The sequence below is a fragment of the Semicossyphus pulcher genome, unplaced genomic scaffold, assembly GCF_022749685.1.
Source record: "Semicossyphus pulcher isolate SPU_LCO1_2020_fin unplaced genomic scaffold, fSemPul1.0.p SCAF_23, whole genome shotgun sequence".
Lineage (NCBI taxonomy): Eukaryota > Metazoa > Chordata > Actinopteri > Labriformes > Labridae > Semicossyphus > Semicossyphus pulcher.
This window is the reverse complement of record NW_027211697.1, coordinates 8,265,941-8,282,592: the sequence shown is the minus strand read 5'-3', so window position 1 is coordinate 8,282,592 and position 16,652 is coordinate 8,265,941. Positions and strand designations below refer to the sequence as shown.

The window sequence follows — 16,652 nt, the reverse complement described above, 5'->3', positions numbered from 1 at the left end:
GGTCTTCACAAGTGTTGGTATATTATCCTTACCCTAATCTCTATTTACAGATTCTACATAGAGATGTAGAATCTGTAGGCAGGGACGTGGATTTCGGAGACAGTAAGTGTTCTGGTTTCCGTTTGTACTACGCTTGTAAGCTGAGTAATATTGACCAATCACATATCAGCAGACTGTGGTGTATGCAGGAAAAACAGTCCGTGTTGAGAGCAAAAGCAGGCAGGGCGTAAAGCGTCGCAATGACAATGACGATGATTTAGCTTCTTATTAATCTATATAAACAAACATCTGCATGCTTACAGCTAACAATCTGCTCTAGAGCTAAAACTCAACTTGAGATAAATTCCCTTGACACTGTGTCACGAAAGCCGTTCAGCGTTTCCCGATTTCCCGACTTCCTCGAATGCAGCAGAAATGATCGATCCGACCTCCGTTCAACAAACGAGCATTTTAAAAGTCGTTTTCTTCTCCTCTTGAGGACAGACCTGACAAAGCTTCATTTTTACTTTTGACTTATCTTCATCATGACGTTGAAATTTTGCAAAACACAAGACCCGTTAATTAAAGTAAATCACAAAAAAAGGTTTATTTTTCCGTAAACAATGCAGCAGGTGAAAAGGAAGTCTTGACCGGAAGTCGCTAACCGCTGGCTAAACACCCAGCATGTTCCCCGTTGTCCCCAGAGGCTATATCGTCATCAGACTATAGCCGATGCCATCCGAGATTGACCTTACCCTTATGAAGATGCAAACCAATTACGTTGAGCGACTTCAGGGAAAATAAAGTGGTTGTTTTGTTTTGTTTCCCCCTTTAAAATACTAAGATATTATTATGAGTGTGTGAAACCTGACTCCCGATGTGACCCTGGCCTGCATCAAGAGAAAGTGACAAGTTCAAAAGGGCAGATTAAGTCTATATACAGCAGTAAACAAAGTTACTGCTCTAAATGTGAACCCTCTGCCTTAGTGTCGCTGTTGAGAGGATAATTCAGAGATCATGTCAGACATGCAGAATAACATGACTTCATGCAACCAATCTTTATCCACGCTGTGACCCTCGCGTTACTCTGATGACGTGCATGTTAGATATGTGTTTGTTTTGCATGCAATATATTTGAGCAAAGACTTACAAGCTCTGAGAATAGTCTTGACATTTGCACAATTGCGTGTGTCGCCTCTGTTATTAAAGACTATTCTAAGCGTATAGAGACATATTTCTTGCATCCACCGAACCACCACCCAGCAGACACTGTGAATAAAGTCCCCTGTCTGTGCCTGATGTTACAATAGCACCGACTCGCCCCCACCCTCCTTCACCTTGTGTTATCTCTACGCTTTTGTTCAAAACTGACACCCCTACATGCAGTATACACTAGTTCAATCGTCACATGAAGGCTCTATTGATCTGTAAGTCTGCATCTGATGTCGCAATCACAGCAGCAAGAAAGACTCATTTCAGCGCCGAGATGTTTTATTCTCTTTTCAGATAAAACTCTGACAATCTGAAACCTGCAGGAGTAAAGTTCCGGCTTTAAAGTGGGGAAAAAACTGGAGGTGGTGAATAGATTCTGTCTAGCAGATACAGAGTGTTCTGACAATTGTAATGGTGCGTATAAACATGTCAGTCTATGAAAAGTACATAATGATACATTTGGAAATCAGTCATAGTTGGTGTTCTAAGAGGCTTTGAGCTTTTCTACCAAGAAGCCCCATTTAAAAGCGTCCTGGTCAGAAGACGACCTCACCTTATGTAGCCCGCGGCAGTCAAGCAAGGCTGTTAGCTGGTGCACACTCATTTCTGTGGAGTTCAACACTCGCTGGATCCCCAAAAGGTCTCTCTGTGTAACAAGGTATAAAAGAGAGGAGAGAATGATATACACTTTTTCCACAGTTTAGCGTAATAGTCTGTCAGCCGGCCACTTACCTCAGCCGTGGGAAAGAAAGGCACGGAGAACTGCAGCAGGCCCTGGATCTGGATTTGCATGGTGGTCAGAGAGCGCTGGCAGGTTGTTATAGACTGTAAATCGCCCACACGCACAGACATCCAGCAGAAACAATGAGAGGATCATATTTAGGAGAGCATTGTTTGGGTGCAGCATGTCAACAAGTAATTTGGTGTTAAGGCAAGCTTTATAATGCGCTTAGCAGGGGGACACATTTCTTTCCAGACAGATAGGCGGAGATTATCCTTTGCCACCAACCACCTCGCCCACCAGTCACCCCTCCCCTCCCCTCCGTACCCTCCACCCAAGCACAAACAAAAGAGTGATATTTATATTAAGTGGGCCATCAGAGAAAAATATCATCCTTACCTACTTAACAAGCATCATTTTAATCCCTAAATGGATGCTGCGACGATAACAAAGCATGAGGGTTTTAACAATTATTGCTCATAGATTTATCGCCCTGAATACACGCCACGCAGTAAAAAAAACTCTGCAAAATGATTGTAATAGGAAAGAAATAGAAGGATCATGTAAGCTTAAATTGAATGCAAGTGTTGAAGCAACTGCGGCGGGAAGGTGGGGCATCACTCATTGGTTAAACCTCCTCCATAGTGCATTCTGGTCTCCACAGCGTAACACCAGGTTCAGTGATAGATTAGGCGATCATGGAGGCTGACTTTATAGCCCTGTTCATGAATGTGTTACCCAGTCAACACCATCCTTTATTATCTGCTGCACCTGGAACTGACTTTAAAGGACTAACGCCGCCAGAGCTACAACAGCTCCAACAGCATTTGAGCAATCTGCATCCCGATGTAAGTCAGATGTAATTAAGAAATACAAAGAAACTAGAGGACTTCTGTGCTTATTTTACAAGTTTTTATGTCTCAGTCTGCTGGCCTTGAAAATAAGCAGTTTGTGAAAGCAGCGCTGGATTAAATACCAGGTTTCCGATGCTCACACTTCACAGGTTTTTGTCGCGGTTGTGTGCAATCTGTGTCATTTCTACAGCTACGTTCGAGGCAATTTTCACAAAGGACTTGTATTTCAAGCACAAATAACTAGCCTCTTTGGAAGGTGGGAGATGCCTGAATGTTTATTTGAAAGGAATAAACGGTGAGCAGATGTCTTTAAACATAGAAATAAATCAATACAACACAAGTGGCCTATGCGCTGTAGCTGCTTTTAAGCGGTAAATAAATAAATAAATACGAATAAAATGTTGCAGCCTAAGGCAGAGATTATGCACCGGGTAAAGAGACCCGCACATGAAAAAGAGAATATTCTTTGATCAAAGTTTATCACATTAAGTAATTAAATTAGTGTTGGGGGCTCATTTTTCAGAACAGCCGATTAAGGTCTGATAAGGATCTCGCGGCTTGGCATCTAACAAGGACAATTTTTAAATAGAAATACATATTTTCTGCGCGAGACTCTCAGTGAATAACTACATGTGTAAGCTGATTAAAACATTGGACGATTCATCAATACCTGCTGGAAGGGGTTCGGTAGATTCGGACTGCAGAACAAGTAATAGTGAGCAACATCTGGAGGGAGACAGGGAGAGAGATTAGCGTCGAGTGTTAATATTCAGTGACAAAGAGCTGTTTGAGATAAATTACCTGCACTGATGAAATCGCTGGTTTGGTTCACGATAAACTTGTCTGGTGCCACGCAGAAGTCACTGGTGCCCTGCAAGAAAACAACAACATACTGTAATCCTACGCGAGTATGCAAGATGAAAAAAGCAGTGCACTATCTATTCAAGCCAGGAAATAGATCCAATTCCTTGTGCTGCAGCTGAGTAAATCTGATTTTGCAATGGGCAGTTATTGACAATCTCTCAACAACACAAACTATTTGTTTTACAAGGCTGTTATCACTCCGGAGCGAGGGAGCCTGTGAAATAAAAGTCTTCTGAAAAATGCCCACAGACATGTGCAACACAGCGAGCATGCCCACACACACACACACACATACACCTCCACACACATATGGATACAGACACACAGCATTAAAGACGCACACAGAGAAATGTGTGGAATGCAGCAGCAGACCGCCGGCTCTATTGACCCTGTAGAGCATGTTATGCTTTGCTGACCATGGATGAAATCGTCTAAATATTTCCCTGCTCTTTAGCTCATCCATGCAGAGCTGCTAATGTGCATGAATAAACAATTAAGGGGTCAAGGTCACGCAGGCTCTGTGCACTTAGTCTTCCTCTAAACATTAATAAAGGCGATATAAAACGAGGCAGGCAATAAATAACTTCAGCAGAGTAATTTCTCTCACACATGCATAATTTATGGCTCGCGTTGAAATTGATCAAGTTCAAAGGGCTCGAAAAGTGCGAGTCAAATCATTAAGCCATTTATTCTAAGCACAGTCTCGTGTCTGCAGGTTTCCACGAGAGCTGCAAAAAGTTAAAAAGTTAAAATATGTTATTGCTGTTTTTGTAATTATCATTTAAATTTTTTGGTCCACAAAATGTCTCTAAGTCAGAGGTGACGTCTTTAAAGTTTATTTTGGAAATCTTATCCCAAAGATTTTCATCCATCCATTATCTATACCACTTATCCTGTTCAGGGGGAGCCTATCCCAGCTGTTATTGGACGAGGTGGGGTCAGTGTTAATTTAGTTAATGAAAATTATGATGAAAATGTTCGTCAACAACCTTTTTTTTATATAACGAAGATGTTGACAAGCTACAAATAGATCATTAGCAATAAAAACTCTGACGACACGTATGTTTGTTTTCGTTAACGAGGCGAGACGGGACTAAAATGTACTCACAGAAAAAGGCTGTCTGCTTCAGTCAGACTGTGTAAATGAGAAGCAGTGATGAATACATAAAAAGTTTTGACGGTAAATACTGGAGGGATTCATATCTTGGTTTTCCGACTTGTTGTACTGGAACGCGTTGAACTCAGGTGTAACGCCATTCTCAGTTTCGAATTCGAAGGTAAATGGAATGCACCAATATAACCTGTGCAGAACATCGCCAGGAAACCATTCATGTAAGGACAGATAAAAGGAGTTTACAGCAGATTGAACAAATGAGAAAACGTTTTGACTAAAATGTGACTTTTTATTAACTAAAACGTTTTGAGTATTTGTCGACTAAAACTACAAAGGGTAAAAATGACTAAATAAAACTACTAAGTATTTACATCTTAAGACTAAATCTAAAATAGCTGCCAACATTAACACTGGGCGTGGTACACCCTGGACTGCTCACCAGTCAATCACAGGACTGACACATAGAGACAACCTTTCACGCTCACGCTCACACCTACAGGAAATTTTTTGACTCATCAGTGAACCTAACGAGCATGTCTTTGGACTGTGGGAGGAAGTCGGAGTACCTGGTGGGAACCCACGCATGCACAGGGAGAACATGCAAACTCAGAAAGTCGAACCAGGAACCCTCTAGCTGTGAGGCGACAGAGATTATCAAAATAGTCGGCAATTATCATTCTGTTGATCAACTGACTGATTAGTTGATTAATTATTCCTCCTCTCTCGTGGGGAAAACAACTGTAAATCAAGACACGACACATTATAGGCCTACCTAATCGTATTTTTCACCCTCTATAGTTAGAGATGCATGCATTCCTCCACAGATTCAGATTACAACATTTCTCTAAAGACGACTGCGACCACATGACATCAGGAAAAAAAACAGTTCAGCAACGTGTAAAGCACTGTAAGAATGTTACCCTTCATCTCCGTCTCATTATACTAACGGGGACATTTTGTTTATGCTGCTTCTCATCAAATATGTATAAATTTATGAGAATTTTCTGGGACGCCACCATCGTCTACCTTCCTTTCAAGATGCACCATGTTTTTGCAACATGCACTTTTTGGGAGTATCGTTTTTTATACTTACTGTCGCATATTCTAGTGCTCTTTGATAATCCACTTCTGTGTGGAAGACATGCCTGCGTATTAATAACTAGGCAGGTGTAGTCGCAAATTTGCCTCAGCCTCTTTGTGACATAACAGTCTGACAGTGACAGACAGATGCATGCAGGGAAAAGCTGCTCAATTTATCTGAATAAACTGGACAGAGAGGTCAGAGGTTTAAGTGCCAGGTGCTGTTCTACTATAATGAGGCGGCTCAGTCCAGGATATTGGCAATCTGGCTTTACAACTGCAGGGAAGCAACAGAAATACACAAGGGATGTCTACATTTCACACACATGATGTCTACATTTCAAACAAGCCCACCCTCTTCCTCTTTAGACAGCAGTCCAGATGTAAAATCCTGCGGGATTATCCGCAGACGGGATAATCTACAGGGGGAAGGAGCTTGTGCAGAGGAGGCAGTGGAAGAAGGCTGGAAGCAAAAGGGTTACTCTCCCTACCCCAGACAGTGTCCTTAATACAAACTCCATCAAAACACACTAAGCCCAGATGTGCTGAACACATGGCGCACAAACAGAAAGAGGGAACAATCTGTCAGAAATGAGGACGACATAAGGAAAGGAAATAAAGCTGAGCAAAACAAAAGAAGAGATTTCGAAGAAAGCAGAGCTCGTAATTAATGCTAGAAGCAGCTTTGTTTACAGCACACAGGCTAAAGGTTGATTAACCTAAAAGGCTGGGGACTTGTAATCAGCTTTACTGCATGGCTGATCATAGAAGAGCACCCGCTGTATACTAACATGAACACACTCTTTAACCAGGAAAGACGCCCGAGAACATACGCTTATTGACAGTTACACACTGGGGAAGCTAAGAACAAGAAGCGTCGCTGTCCACCAAGATGCCCGCACTGTTCAAATCTGCAGGTAGGAAACGACGCAAGACAGTCTGAGCGTCCAATCTAAAGCGTATAAATAAATAAAAGCAAGTGTGACAAGATTTTAAGGAGAGATTTTTCCTTTAAAAAAAAAGATTGTTTTCTCACCACAGCTGTGGCGGTGCCTGCTGCAAATGAGGCCCAGCTCATGATCAGAGACAGCGCTACGACAACCATGATCCTGAAGAGAGAATGTTGGAGAAAGTGACAAAGAAGAAGACACACGGGAAGAAGTGTTAATTATTGCTGGATTCACTTGTTAGCAGTTTGATACAATAGATCTATTCTATGAAGTATGTATAATTTATATCTTTAGGTCGGAGTCCAGAACTTATTTCCAAACGGGGATATTAAAGTTTATCTTATCTTATCTTTTCAAAATTAGGTTTGACTGATTAAAAAGAGCGCAATAGAGATTTGAAAAGCCCAAAACTAGATAAAATACAACCTTATAATAATGAGAATGAAAATATTACAGTAATAATACAACTTAAAGGAGAAATTCTCCCCTGGAAAAAGCCACGGTCAGTCAAAGCTGGTGTTCTCTGTAATCGATAGAAGCAATAATATTCAAAATTGGCGCCATAGCTGTGGAGGAAGTTGTACAAACAGCTCGTGGTTTCGGCCATTGTTCATTCCTACAACATCCAGAGTGCATTGCGCCCCTCCCTATATTTCAAACCTGACGATTTTGAGCGAGACATGACATCGGAGGCGGGCGTCCTAGATTGAGGAAGTGTAGTTAAGCGAGCTCCCTGGCCTCCCCCGGATGACACGTTTTACGTAGTCTGGTGGAGGTCTCGAATGGCTCACTGGAGAAGCGGATTGCGGATGCCTTTTTTTGCTACCATAATGGCATTAGCTCCTCATAATAGCATGACAGAACTGAGGTTGAAAATCGGCGAACTGGCCCTTTAAAGTCTGGGAACATTTAATCTTTGTCTTTCTGTCATTAATTGCTCTGCTGGATTCCAATAGCAACATTTTAATTGGCTGCACTTTCAGTCAATCATGGACGTATTAGCTGTCTGTCAAAGTGCAATGTCAAATCTGTCACTGTCAATCAAAAGCTGACACGAGTTGGTTTGTTGCCCTCTTTTTTTCTTATGCTGTAAAAAGGGCGAAGAGCTCAACAGGCTCTTAGCATTGAGGAGACGGATTTTACAAGAAAACATCAGAAACGTCTTAGTGACCACCGTCAGAAGCCAGAGAGAAAGTGCTGCGAATTAAAAAAAAAAAGGCCCCTGATGGATGTAAAAAGGCTGGAAACTGTTCTTAACTGGCTTCTCCGACCGCCTTGAAAGCACCAATAAAGTAGCCTGAGAGCACTTAATAATTAGTTAAGGGAGCAGCAGGCTCATCCTGCCCGAGCGATCAATAGGCATTAGAGAGGCCCATCAGAGGAGGATGTGGAGAGCGATCCAGAGCATCATCTGCTAACACTGACACGTAGGCTGCATTAAATTGGGCAAATGGGATGGGAAGTCTGGAGTGTGGATTTGCAGGCTTGGTTTAAATTACTGGTTGCAAATACCTAAAATCAAATGTTCCTCCACCTAATCTTTTTATACCTTTCAGAATTCTGGCACCTTAACTTTTGTTGTATTTATTAGAGAAGGAAACACGTTGGATTTGCTCTAGCTTTGGAGATACATTGGTACAAATCACATTCAGCAAACTGATCAGTGCTCGATTGAGAGTATGTGTAATATAATGAGGCTGCATTCAAGGAGTGGAGGGATGAGCAGTGCCGTTGTCAGAGCTATCTGACGATGTAATATGCTATTGCTGGTGCGGCTAATGGAGTGACCTATGCGGTGCCAGAGAGGCTGACTGGTGCCCTGTCTGTCTGCGGTCTGTGATCCAGGCAGAGGTCGATGAGAAACAGAGAAGGGCCGCAAGAAAAAATCAGATGCAAATGCCTCCACATACACACTAAAGGAACCTACATGATGAGCAGCCATCGTGACTGCTTGGCCATCCCCAAGCACATGGCCAAGCAGATGACCAGATCCATGATCAGCAGCAGCAGGAAGGCCAGCCACCTACGAGAAGAGAGCAAAAATAAACCATCAGCATCACAGCCTTGATTGAGCAGTTCTGCTTGCAGAGAGCATACTTCCCGCACATGTAAGGGCCTGGGGCAACATATGTTTGGGGCTGAATCTGTGAGGTCTGTGTGTGCTGTATATCAGCATTCTTGTCTCATAGTTAGAGCCCATCTGTTTCAGGTAATTTCCAGCCTGTTGGCTTAATAATTCAACACCACAAATCCATAGGCATTAATTTTTCAAGCTCTGAAAATGTCCTTCACAGGAATGGCCTGCAGTCAGGCTGGACTCGAAGTGTGTGTATGTGTGTGTTTTCTGACTAACCAAACACGTGGGAATACTTGTGACTCATTCTTAACTCTGAAAGCTCCAGTAGGATTGTACATCTTTCAGCAATGACCAAATAAATTGATTTCTAGGATGCCATACAAACAGGGGAATTGAGAAGATGCTGTCTAATGATACTTACTTCCTGTGGCAGAACTGTAGTAAATCTATACACCTGTGCTCCTGGTCACTAGAAAATGTAATTCACTCATGCCTTGTGAGGGAGTTGAGAGGTACCCTAACAGACTTTGTATACATACTGCAGACTGGCCAGTCCTCCGCTTGCAGAAGAGGGTATATGGATGGATAAAAACAGCAAAAGAGACTGCACTCTACTTTATCTGACTGCACAGAAGTGCAGTCGTGTTTTTCCGAGCACAAGGACAGCGATGAATTCAGAAATAGAAAAGGGGAAGGGAGGGTATAATATTGGAAAACTGCATGGTATCATTTTTTTCCCCCACTGTTCGAATAACACAGGGTCGGCCATAACATTTGCTGCTCATCAATAAGTCCTGCCACTGGCTGGTCATAGCCCAATGGCTGCATGAAATCCAATCAACACCCAGGAGATTAGAGCCACAATGCACTGTGGTCGCTGCAACTGTAGTCCAAAAAGAGGATCAGGTGTCAGGATAGGAAAAACATACCATGTTGGAATGTGTGCATGAAATTAATGAAAGGAAAAGGTCACTGCCAGTGATACAACAGCATTTTTTTGTGCTCGATTATGCCAGGATTCAGAGTAGATATGGATACTTAATCTCAATTATATAACATTAAATAACACAGTCATCTACTTTTGTATCAATTCACTTCGCTTTATAGCAAATTGTGTACTTACATTTCATTTTTTCAAAGATCCACTTCAGACCTTGATTACAGAGCTATGTGGGAGTTGTTACTTAAACATTCCGCAGGCGCAAAGACTACCACGCATAATGAAACTTTACATGGCGACAAGAAAGGCCTGAGCTCCTGAATCATGAGTCATTTGCTTAGTGATATAATTCGATTCTAACACTGGAAGAGGTCCTTTTGAAAGCGGTCACTTTCCTTGAGCCTTCAGTGTAGAACGCCCTTGTGTTTATTATGCAGTCTAAAATATTAGGTCTCTAATTTAACAACAGACTTAACAAAGGAAATTAAACCCACAGAAATCACAAGCTTTGTTTTGAGGCATATTTTAGAATAACAAAGCAGATGTCCTCAGGGCGCTCAGAGCTGAAGTTTGAACATTTGTAGATTTAATTAAAACACACAGCCCTTATATAAGCCCTCCAAGAAATACAAGTGTTTTTTTTATTGCAAATGCAAAAATGAATTACCGAACTTACTACTTACTCTGGAGCTGTAGAAGAGGTTTGCTAAAATTATCTTGCTCGGTATATACCAAAAGGGCTAACGTTATCTATGTTATTCATCCAGCTACACAAAGTGATGCCAGTAAAACATGTTTATTATATTAACTCTCAAGGCCAGAACTGTCATGTCACATGTGCTATAAAAGGCTTCTGCACAGATATTTTATAACAAAAAAAAATAGATTTATGTCCTACAGAACAGGAAGTGCACTGTGACACACGAATATGACTCAACATATGTTCTATTCGTTGAATTTAACTGAAATGAGGCTGAGGATTTAATGGCACTTCAGAGTTTAATATGTTTTAGAATGACAGTTTTACACTCTGCAATTTACTTCTACTAAATCTGAGACCTACTGAGACACACAGGAGTTATGGGACGGATTTGATACGATGACATAAACTTCAGATCTCTGGAGAACCATCATACATACACACACATCCGGATAAACCCTGATTAACTCTGTGTCTAAGATGTAAAACTATCAAACCAGTCCTTTAGCAGAAGGTACCACACTACCCTAAATCTATCTTCTTTTAGTGTCTCCTTCCAATTTAGTCCAATTTACTCTTACAGTACAGCAATGAACCGGTAGTAAATGTGAAAAATCACACCATAACAGCGCTATGAAGTTTTATGTGCCCCAAAATAAAACAAGCTGGAGAAGCTATCAAATTACAGTCACAGTTTGTAGCAGCAGCAGCCGTTGGAGCCTCATAAATTAGTCCCCTTCTCCTGAATTAATGCAGGATATTTTATTCATTTGGACTACTTTGTTGTTGATTGGGTTTGTTATTTATTTCTTGGTTTATTGAATTTCAGTTTTGGCCTCTTAATGTTTCTTCACATTTCTCTTTTGAATGGAACAGTTCTCAAAGAGAGAACCACATCAAAATAATAATTGCAATCAATGTGAGCTATGGTCTGCTGGTAAGGAGATCATTTATGGTCTAATAGCCACTCTGCCGTACATTACATTCAGTGAGAGCAATAAGCGTTCAAGCTCAGACTGCACAGTGGGCAATACGCTCATTTTCAGCTTTCATTTATTTAGCAATCAGGAAAAATTGCTCTTCCGGTCTGTTTTCCGGAGGGGAGATCAATAAAATCCCATCTGCTCTGTGTATCGTCTGGACCACTTATAGTCCCATTCTGAGCAGCATGTTTACTTCAACAGCACACACACCAAATAAATTAATGTCAATCACCCCAGGGGAGTAAGGCGTAAGGCGCCACCCACCTGTAATACTCAATGAAGGCTATTTGCTCAGCAATGGCTGCCAAGTCAACGGTGGCTTTGTTGATATCCGGCATAGCAGTCAGCTCGCGGATGACGTTATTGATCATCAGCCGCATGAAGCGCAGGGACTGAAGGTAGTCCGACCTGGTCGCAAAGATTTCATCCAGCCGTTCCAGGTGTTGTTTGAGTCCAGTTTCCACATTGCCAACGGATCCTGCAACCTAAAAATAAAAATAAGATAAGAGAATAGAAAAAAATAGATAACAGCATAAGGGAGCGGGGCAGATGAAGAGGAGTCAATGGGAAAACAGGGGCAGAAGGAAACAGGAACATAAATAAATTCATAAAAAGCTGATATTCATAAAAGAAGATTGAAAATATATATAGAGAGGTGAAAGAACCAAAGGAGCATTCCCCCGGGAAAAGATTAACTTTTCTCCTCAACCGTGTGTTTCATTCAGGTAAACAATGTTAGAGTGGAATACTGATAACAATACCGGGGAGACCCGTTATCACAGGGGTCTTTGATAGTGAGAACAGAGTAGGAGGAGGAATGGTGGAGTAGAGTAAATACATTTTACTTTTCTGTTTGAACGAAAACTATGTGATGCAGTAAACGCCGGCACTTTCACAGCATCAAAAGGGCTAGAAACAGGTCAACTTTAGCCCGATGCTGAGATGGGAAAATTGTTCCTTAATCATAGCCTCTTTTTATTGAGAATCAAAGGCTCATAGCTTGACCTACTTATACGAATAGTAAAAAAAAAAAATAAGGGTATAAAATTTTAAATATCAACATATAACATGTTGGGCTGTGGGCTGAAAGCTGGTGAAAAGGCTAACTTTAAGACCTAAGGCTACCTTTTTCCCCATTTCCTGTCTTTGTGCCAAGCTAAGCTAACAGATCCTGGCTGTAGCCTTAAAGGTGGGGTGTCCGATTCGAGTATAAAATTGTTGAAATTGCCTATGTTGTTGTGGCCAAGAGCCAAGAGCTCATCTCTATTTACAGATTCTACATAGAGATGTAGAATCTGTAGGCAAGGACGTGGATTTCCGGGACGGCAAGTGTTCCGGTTTCCATTTGTAGTATGCTTGTAGTCTGAGTAATTACTGACCAATCTTGATCAGAAGGCTGCGGTGTATGCGGTGTTTTTCTGTAAACAATGCAGCACGCGGAAAAGGAAGTCATTTATCGCTAACTGCCAGCTACATGCCTCGGCTTCGTCGTCAGACTATAGCCCATGGGATCCCAGATTACACTAGAGCTAAAATTGTAGCTAACGTTAGATTGGTTGTGCGTTAGCAAACTGTTGCTGCTTTTTCAGCTGCAATGCTAACATGCTAAGAGGACAACAAGCCATCTTGTTATCTCAGCATGTTAGCTATGCAGCAGAAACATCTTATCTTCCGGGAGAATGCGATTGCTCGAAAAACTTACAGCTCTCTCTCTGCTACGTTAGCTAACAAAATCAACATTTCCAGACTAAAAAGTAAGCTGAATGTTGGCAACTATTGTTTGGCTAGGTATGAGTCATTCTGTTGCCAATTTACAGAGCCGAGCTGTGAACAAACACGATTTTTGGGGAGGGATTTGAATCTCATACCACATCCTTTACAAAAATCGAACATCTCATTTTACCCTCAACCAGAAAGCAAAAATGACTTTTCTTCTAAGGTTGGAGATTCCACTGTTTAGAAAAACAGAAGCATTTCTGACCAGAAAAGTAGCTCGAACAACAGCAAAGATACTGTAAGGGACCTTTAAAAGTAGCACAAAACTAACAAGAGGACCGGAGTTTTAACACTCACATACACACACCACCCACACCACAATGACTCGGCTCTAACTTTATATCTAACATTAAACTGAGTAGGAGGCTCTGCTAATTCTGAACAGAAGTTGCTTTCTGCATTATAATCCGAAGCTGTTTGCAGGAGTCCTACTTTCTTTATCTCTCATATTTTCTCCATTACACCCATGACTCCCTCAACTCATTCAAGTATTCTGACAAGTACTATGACTGTTCATTCCCACGCAAAGAAAACTCACCACAAAGGAGTTAAATAAAACATATCTCAGTCTCCTTGACACTGCAACATTTCAAACACTCTTGATTAAATTCTACTGAGTGGATGCTTCTGATGGTTTGTAGGCAGGATCCAAGAAGGAGTACCCGTGTGGAGATGATACAGGCCCATCCTCCACTCCAGCTCTCCCAGGGGGGGCTTGATAATGTATGTGATTGCCAGTAAACTGCTCTCACTCCCCACCTCTATGTTCATCATCTCTCACAGCTCCTGCCACAACACCCTGAATCTTATCTGCAAGCCTGTACGCCGGAGTGTGAGAAATGGGATCCATCAGCTTGCTGCTGTGGGTGATCCACGTTTTCCCTAATCTGGACCGTCCCGTCTTCCCTTAAAATGGATTAAAGCTCACTTTAACTGAAAGCAGGTCACAAGGAGGCTTCTCCACATTGGACACGCCTGTTAAATGAAACTGAGGCTCACAGCAGCAGTACTCCAAGTGCCAATTCACATGCAAGTGAACTCTTCTGTTTGATGCCTTCAGTGGTTTAATATATCCGAGATTAACTGTGATAATAAAACAATATATACGATGACAGCAGTTTAATTTTAGGCAAGGTAATATATTACGAAACACGACGCGGAGTAGAGACATTCAGGGAAATTTATGTACGGTGGAGAAAGTATAATTTGTTCTAAGAATCACAAGACACTCTTCAAAAGGAGGAGCTATATATAAAAGTGTAACCACTGTTGTAAATTGAAGATACACATTCTGATAGCATTCTTTCCAGGCTGCACTGAAGAACTCGGATGCTCAAACAACTAAAGCCACAATTCAATGACAAAAGACAGGTCCCCCTAATCAAATCTTTTCCTCTTTGACAGGTGATGATCCCTCACAGAGTATGAAGGTACATATTTCATGATGAGAGGAGCCTTAACTAGTCATCAGTAGAGGAAAAGAGCTGCTAGTGTAAATCGCTACCCTCACAGCAGCCTCGTAAAGCAGAGAGATACAGGGTAAATCTAAGATCAACCCAGAGTGTGAAATACAGCCAAGGAAATGTGCTTAAGGTATTAAGGTAAAGCAAACTAATAAAGTGATCACTTCTAAACCAAGTTAATAGAAACACGCATGAAGAGCCAAGAAAGGATTTGGTAAACCAATAAAGATCAGCCGACAAATTGCTCTCTCAATAACAAGACTAAACACGGACTAAGGCAGCTTTAGCTTCATAGGACAGCCGGCCAAGTCATCAGCTCCGTAAGTGGAGTGGAGCGGAGTACATTACAGCAAGCTCTGAGTTTGCAAGTGAGAAAGCCTTCGCTTCCCTGGGGATCATCTATGTTTCTCATGCAGCCATGGTATATCATGCTACGGGATCAAATCAATACCGAGAGGCGGCAGAGAAAGTCAGAAGCAAGGATGTGAAATCATCAAAGTTGAATTCCTTTTGCTTTGTGCAGCACAAAGAAAGTGCTGTACTGAAAAATACGCCTTTTCTCCAGGTTATTTGTTACACCAAGCTGAAACTAATGCAGTCCAATACAGCCGCCCTCAAATCTATTGTGGCTTTATAAAGGCTATACTTTTCAGTTTTATGTTGAAAGTGCTTTAAAGAGGTGCTGATTCAACTTTATGGTGGTATTGAAGGATGTAGCGTGTGACATTGCTGAACTATATTGCTTTATATCGAGAGATGTTTTGCAGCCCCCTTAAAAGCAATGAAGGCAGACAAAATAGAGCATTTAGTTTAATCAAAACCTCTCAAACAAGAACATTATAACCTTCATGATTTTAGGATGAATTGAAGGACTGTAATAAACTGGCAACTGCGCATATTTAGTGCCTTTAATCCAACATGACCCAAATTGTTGTATCATACACATCAACGTGTGAGCTACAAATGGATTAATAGTAAATCTTCCCGCTCTCCATATCACTCATAATGAGCATTCACATTTGGAAAGTGCACACAAATCTCTTTTTGTCCATGCATTAATACAATATGTGTCCATATGAGCCCCCCTAAGTGGATGTGTGTTACTAACATGGCCGTGCACATGCACACAAATGCACACATATACAGTACAGATAGTACGACTGCGTGCAATGGAAAGGGGAGAGGCTTAACATCCATTAACGCGCTGCAGATGGGAGTTAATCCTCTTCTTCCACATTGTGATCATTGCTTTCTTGCGGGGCCTTGTTCTGACTCCCTTGCTCTCCTTCCCTCCCCCCCCTAAGCCTCCCAAATAACTTCCCTGAATGCAGGTCAGGAGTTGTATAGAAAGAATCCCTATTTACAAATCCTGGAGGCAGCAGTCACCTCAATTCCTTCACTGTGACAAAAAGAGGATACAGGCCCCCCGCAGGGAGGTGCTGCTTTGAGACAGATGCACACCCCACATTAATAGAGGTGGGGACTCTGGAGTCTACCCGCTGTAAACCGCTGTTTCCAAGTAGTGTAAGCCAGGAAAAGATCACGCTTTTTGCCATGATGGCTGATACAATAATGTTTCGTAATAAGAAATAAAAGCTGCAATTATAGACGGCTGAGCAGTTTTTCACAACCCTATTAATGTTCATATTTCTTGCAACACTGACACTTATACTGCTCGGTCAATTTGCACTCATTTAACTGGAATAAATTGTAACTGATATCAATGAGAATAACGACCGTGACCAGATCTAATGATTATGATGCTGATATGACTGTACATTGTAGAGGGCTTGGCACGCTTCCCTCACCAGATTGTTGATGCCACCCAGTGTGTGATTGGCATTGTAGAGCGAGTAGGTCAGCTGGTACACCCCATCGTTGGTCTCACTGTTTCCATAGAAACCCACTCCTACAGCCGAACTGTGGAAAAAAAAAGAAG

The 16,652-nt window shown here is 41.7% G+C and overlaps 1 protein-coding gene across 1 annotated transcript in view; it reads right to left on the bottom strand.

Moving 5' to 3' along the window:
* Nucleotides 1-16,652, bottom strand: part of ttyh2l (tweety homolog 2, like) — a 31,978-nt gene that overhangs the window by 3,567 nt on the left and 11,759 nt on the right. Inside the window, exons 3-10 of the mRNA XM_069674459.1 lie at nt 16,522-16,633; nt 11,739-11,959; nt 8,702-8,797; nt 6,861-6,933; nt 3,568-3,637; nt 3,437-3,492; nt 1,924-2,016; nt 1,745-1,837 (exon numbers count right to left, since the gene is read on the bottom strand). Of these exons, the coding sequence (XP_069530560.1) occupies nt 1,745-1,837; nt 1,924-2,016; nt 3,437-3,492; nt 3,568-3,637; nt 6,861-6,933; nt 8,702-8,797; nt 11,739-11,959; nt 16,522-16,633 (814 nt within the window). The remainder of the gene's footprint in view (nt 1-1,744; nt 1,838-1,923; nt 2,017-3,436; nt 3,493-3,567; nt 3,638-6,860; nt 6,934-8,701; nt 8,798-11,738; nt 11,960-16,521; nt 16,634-16,652) is intronic.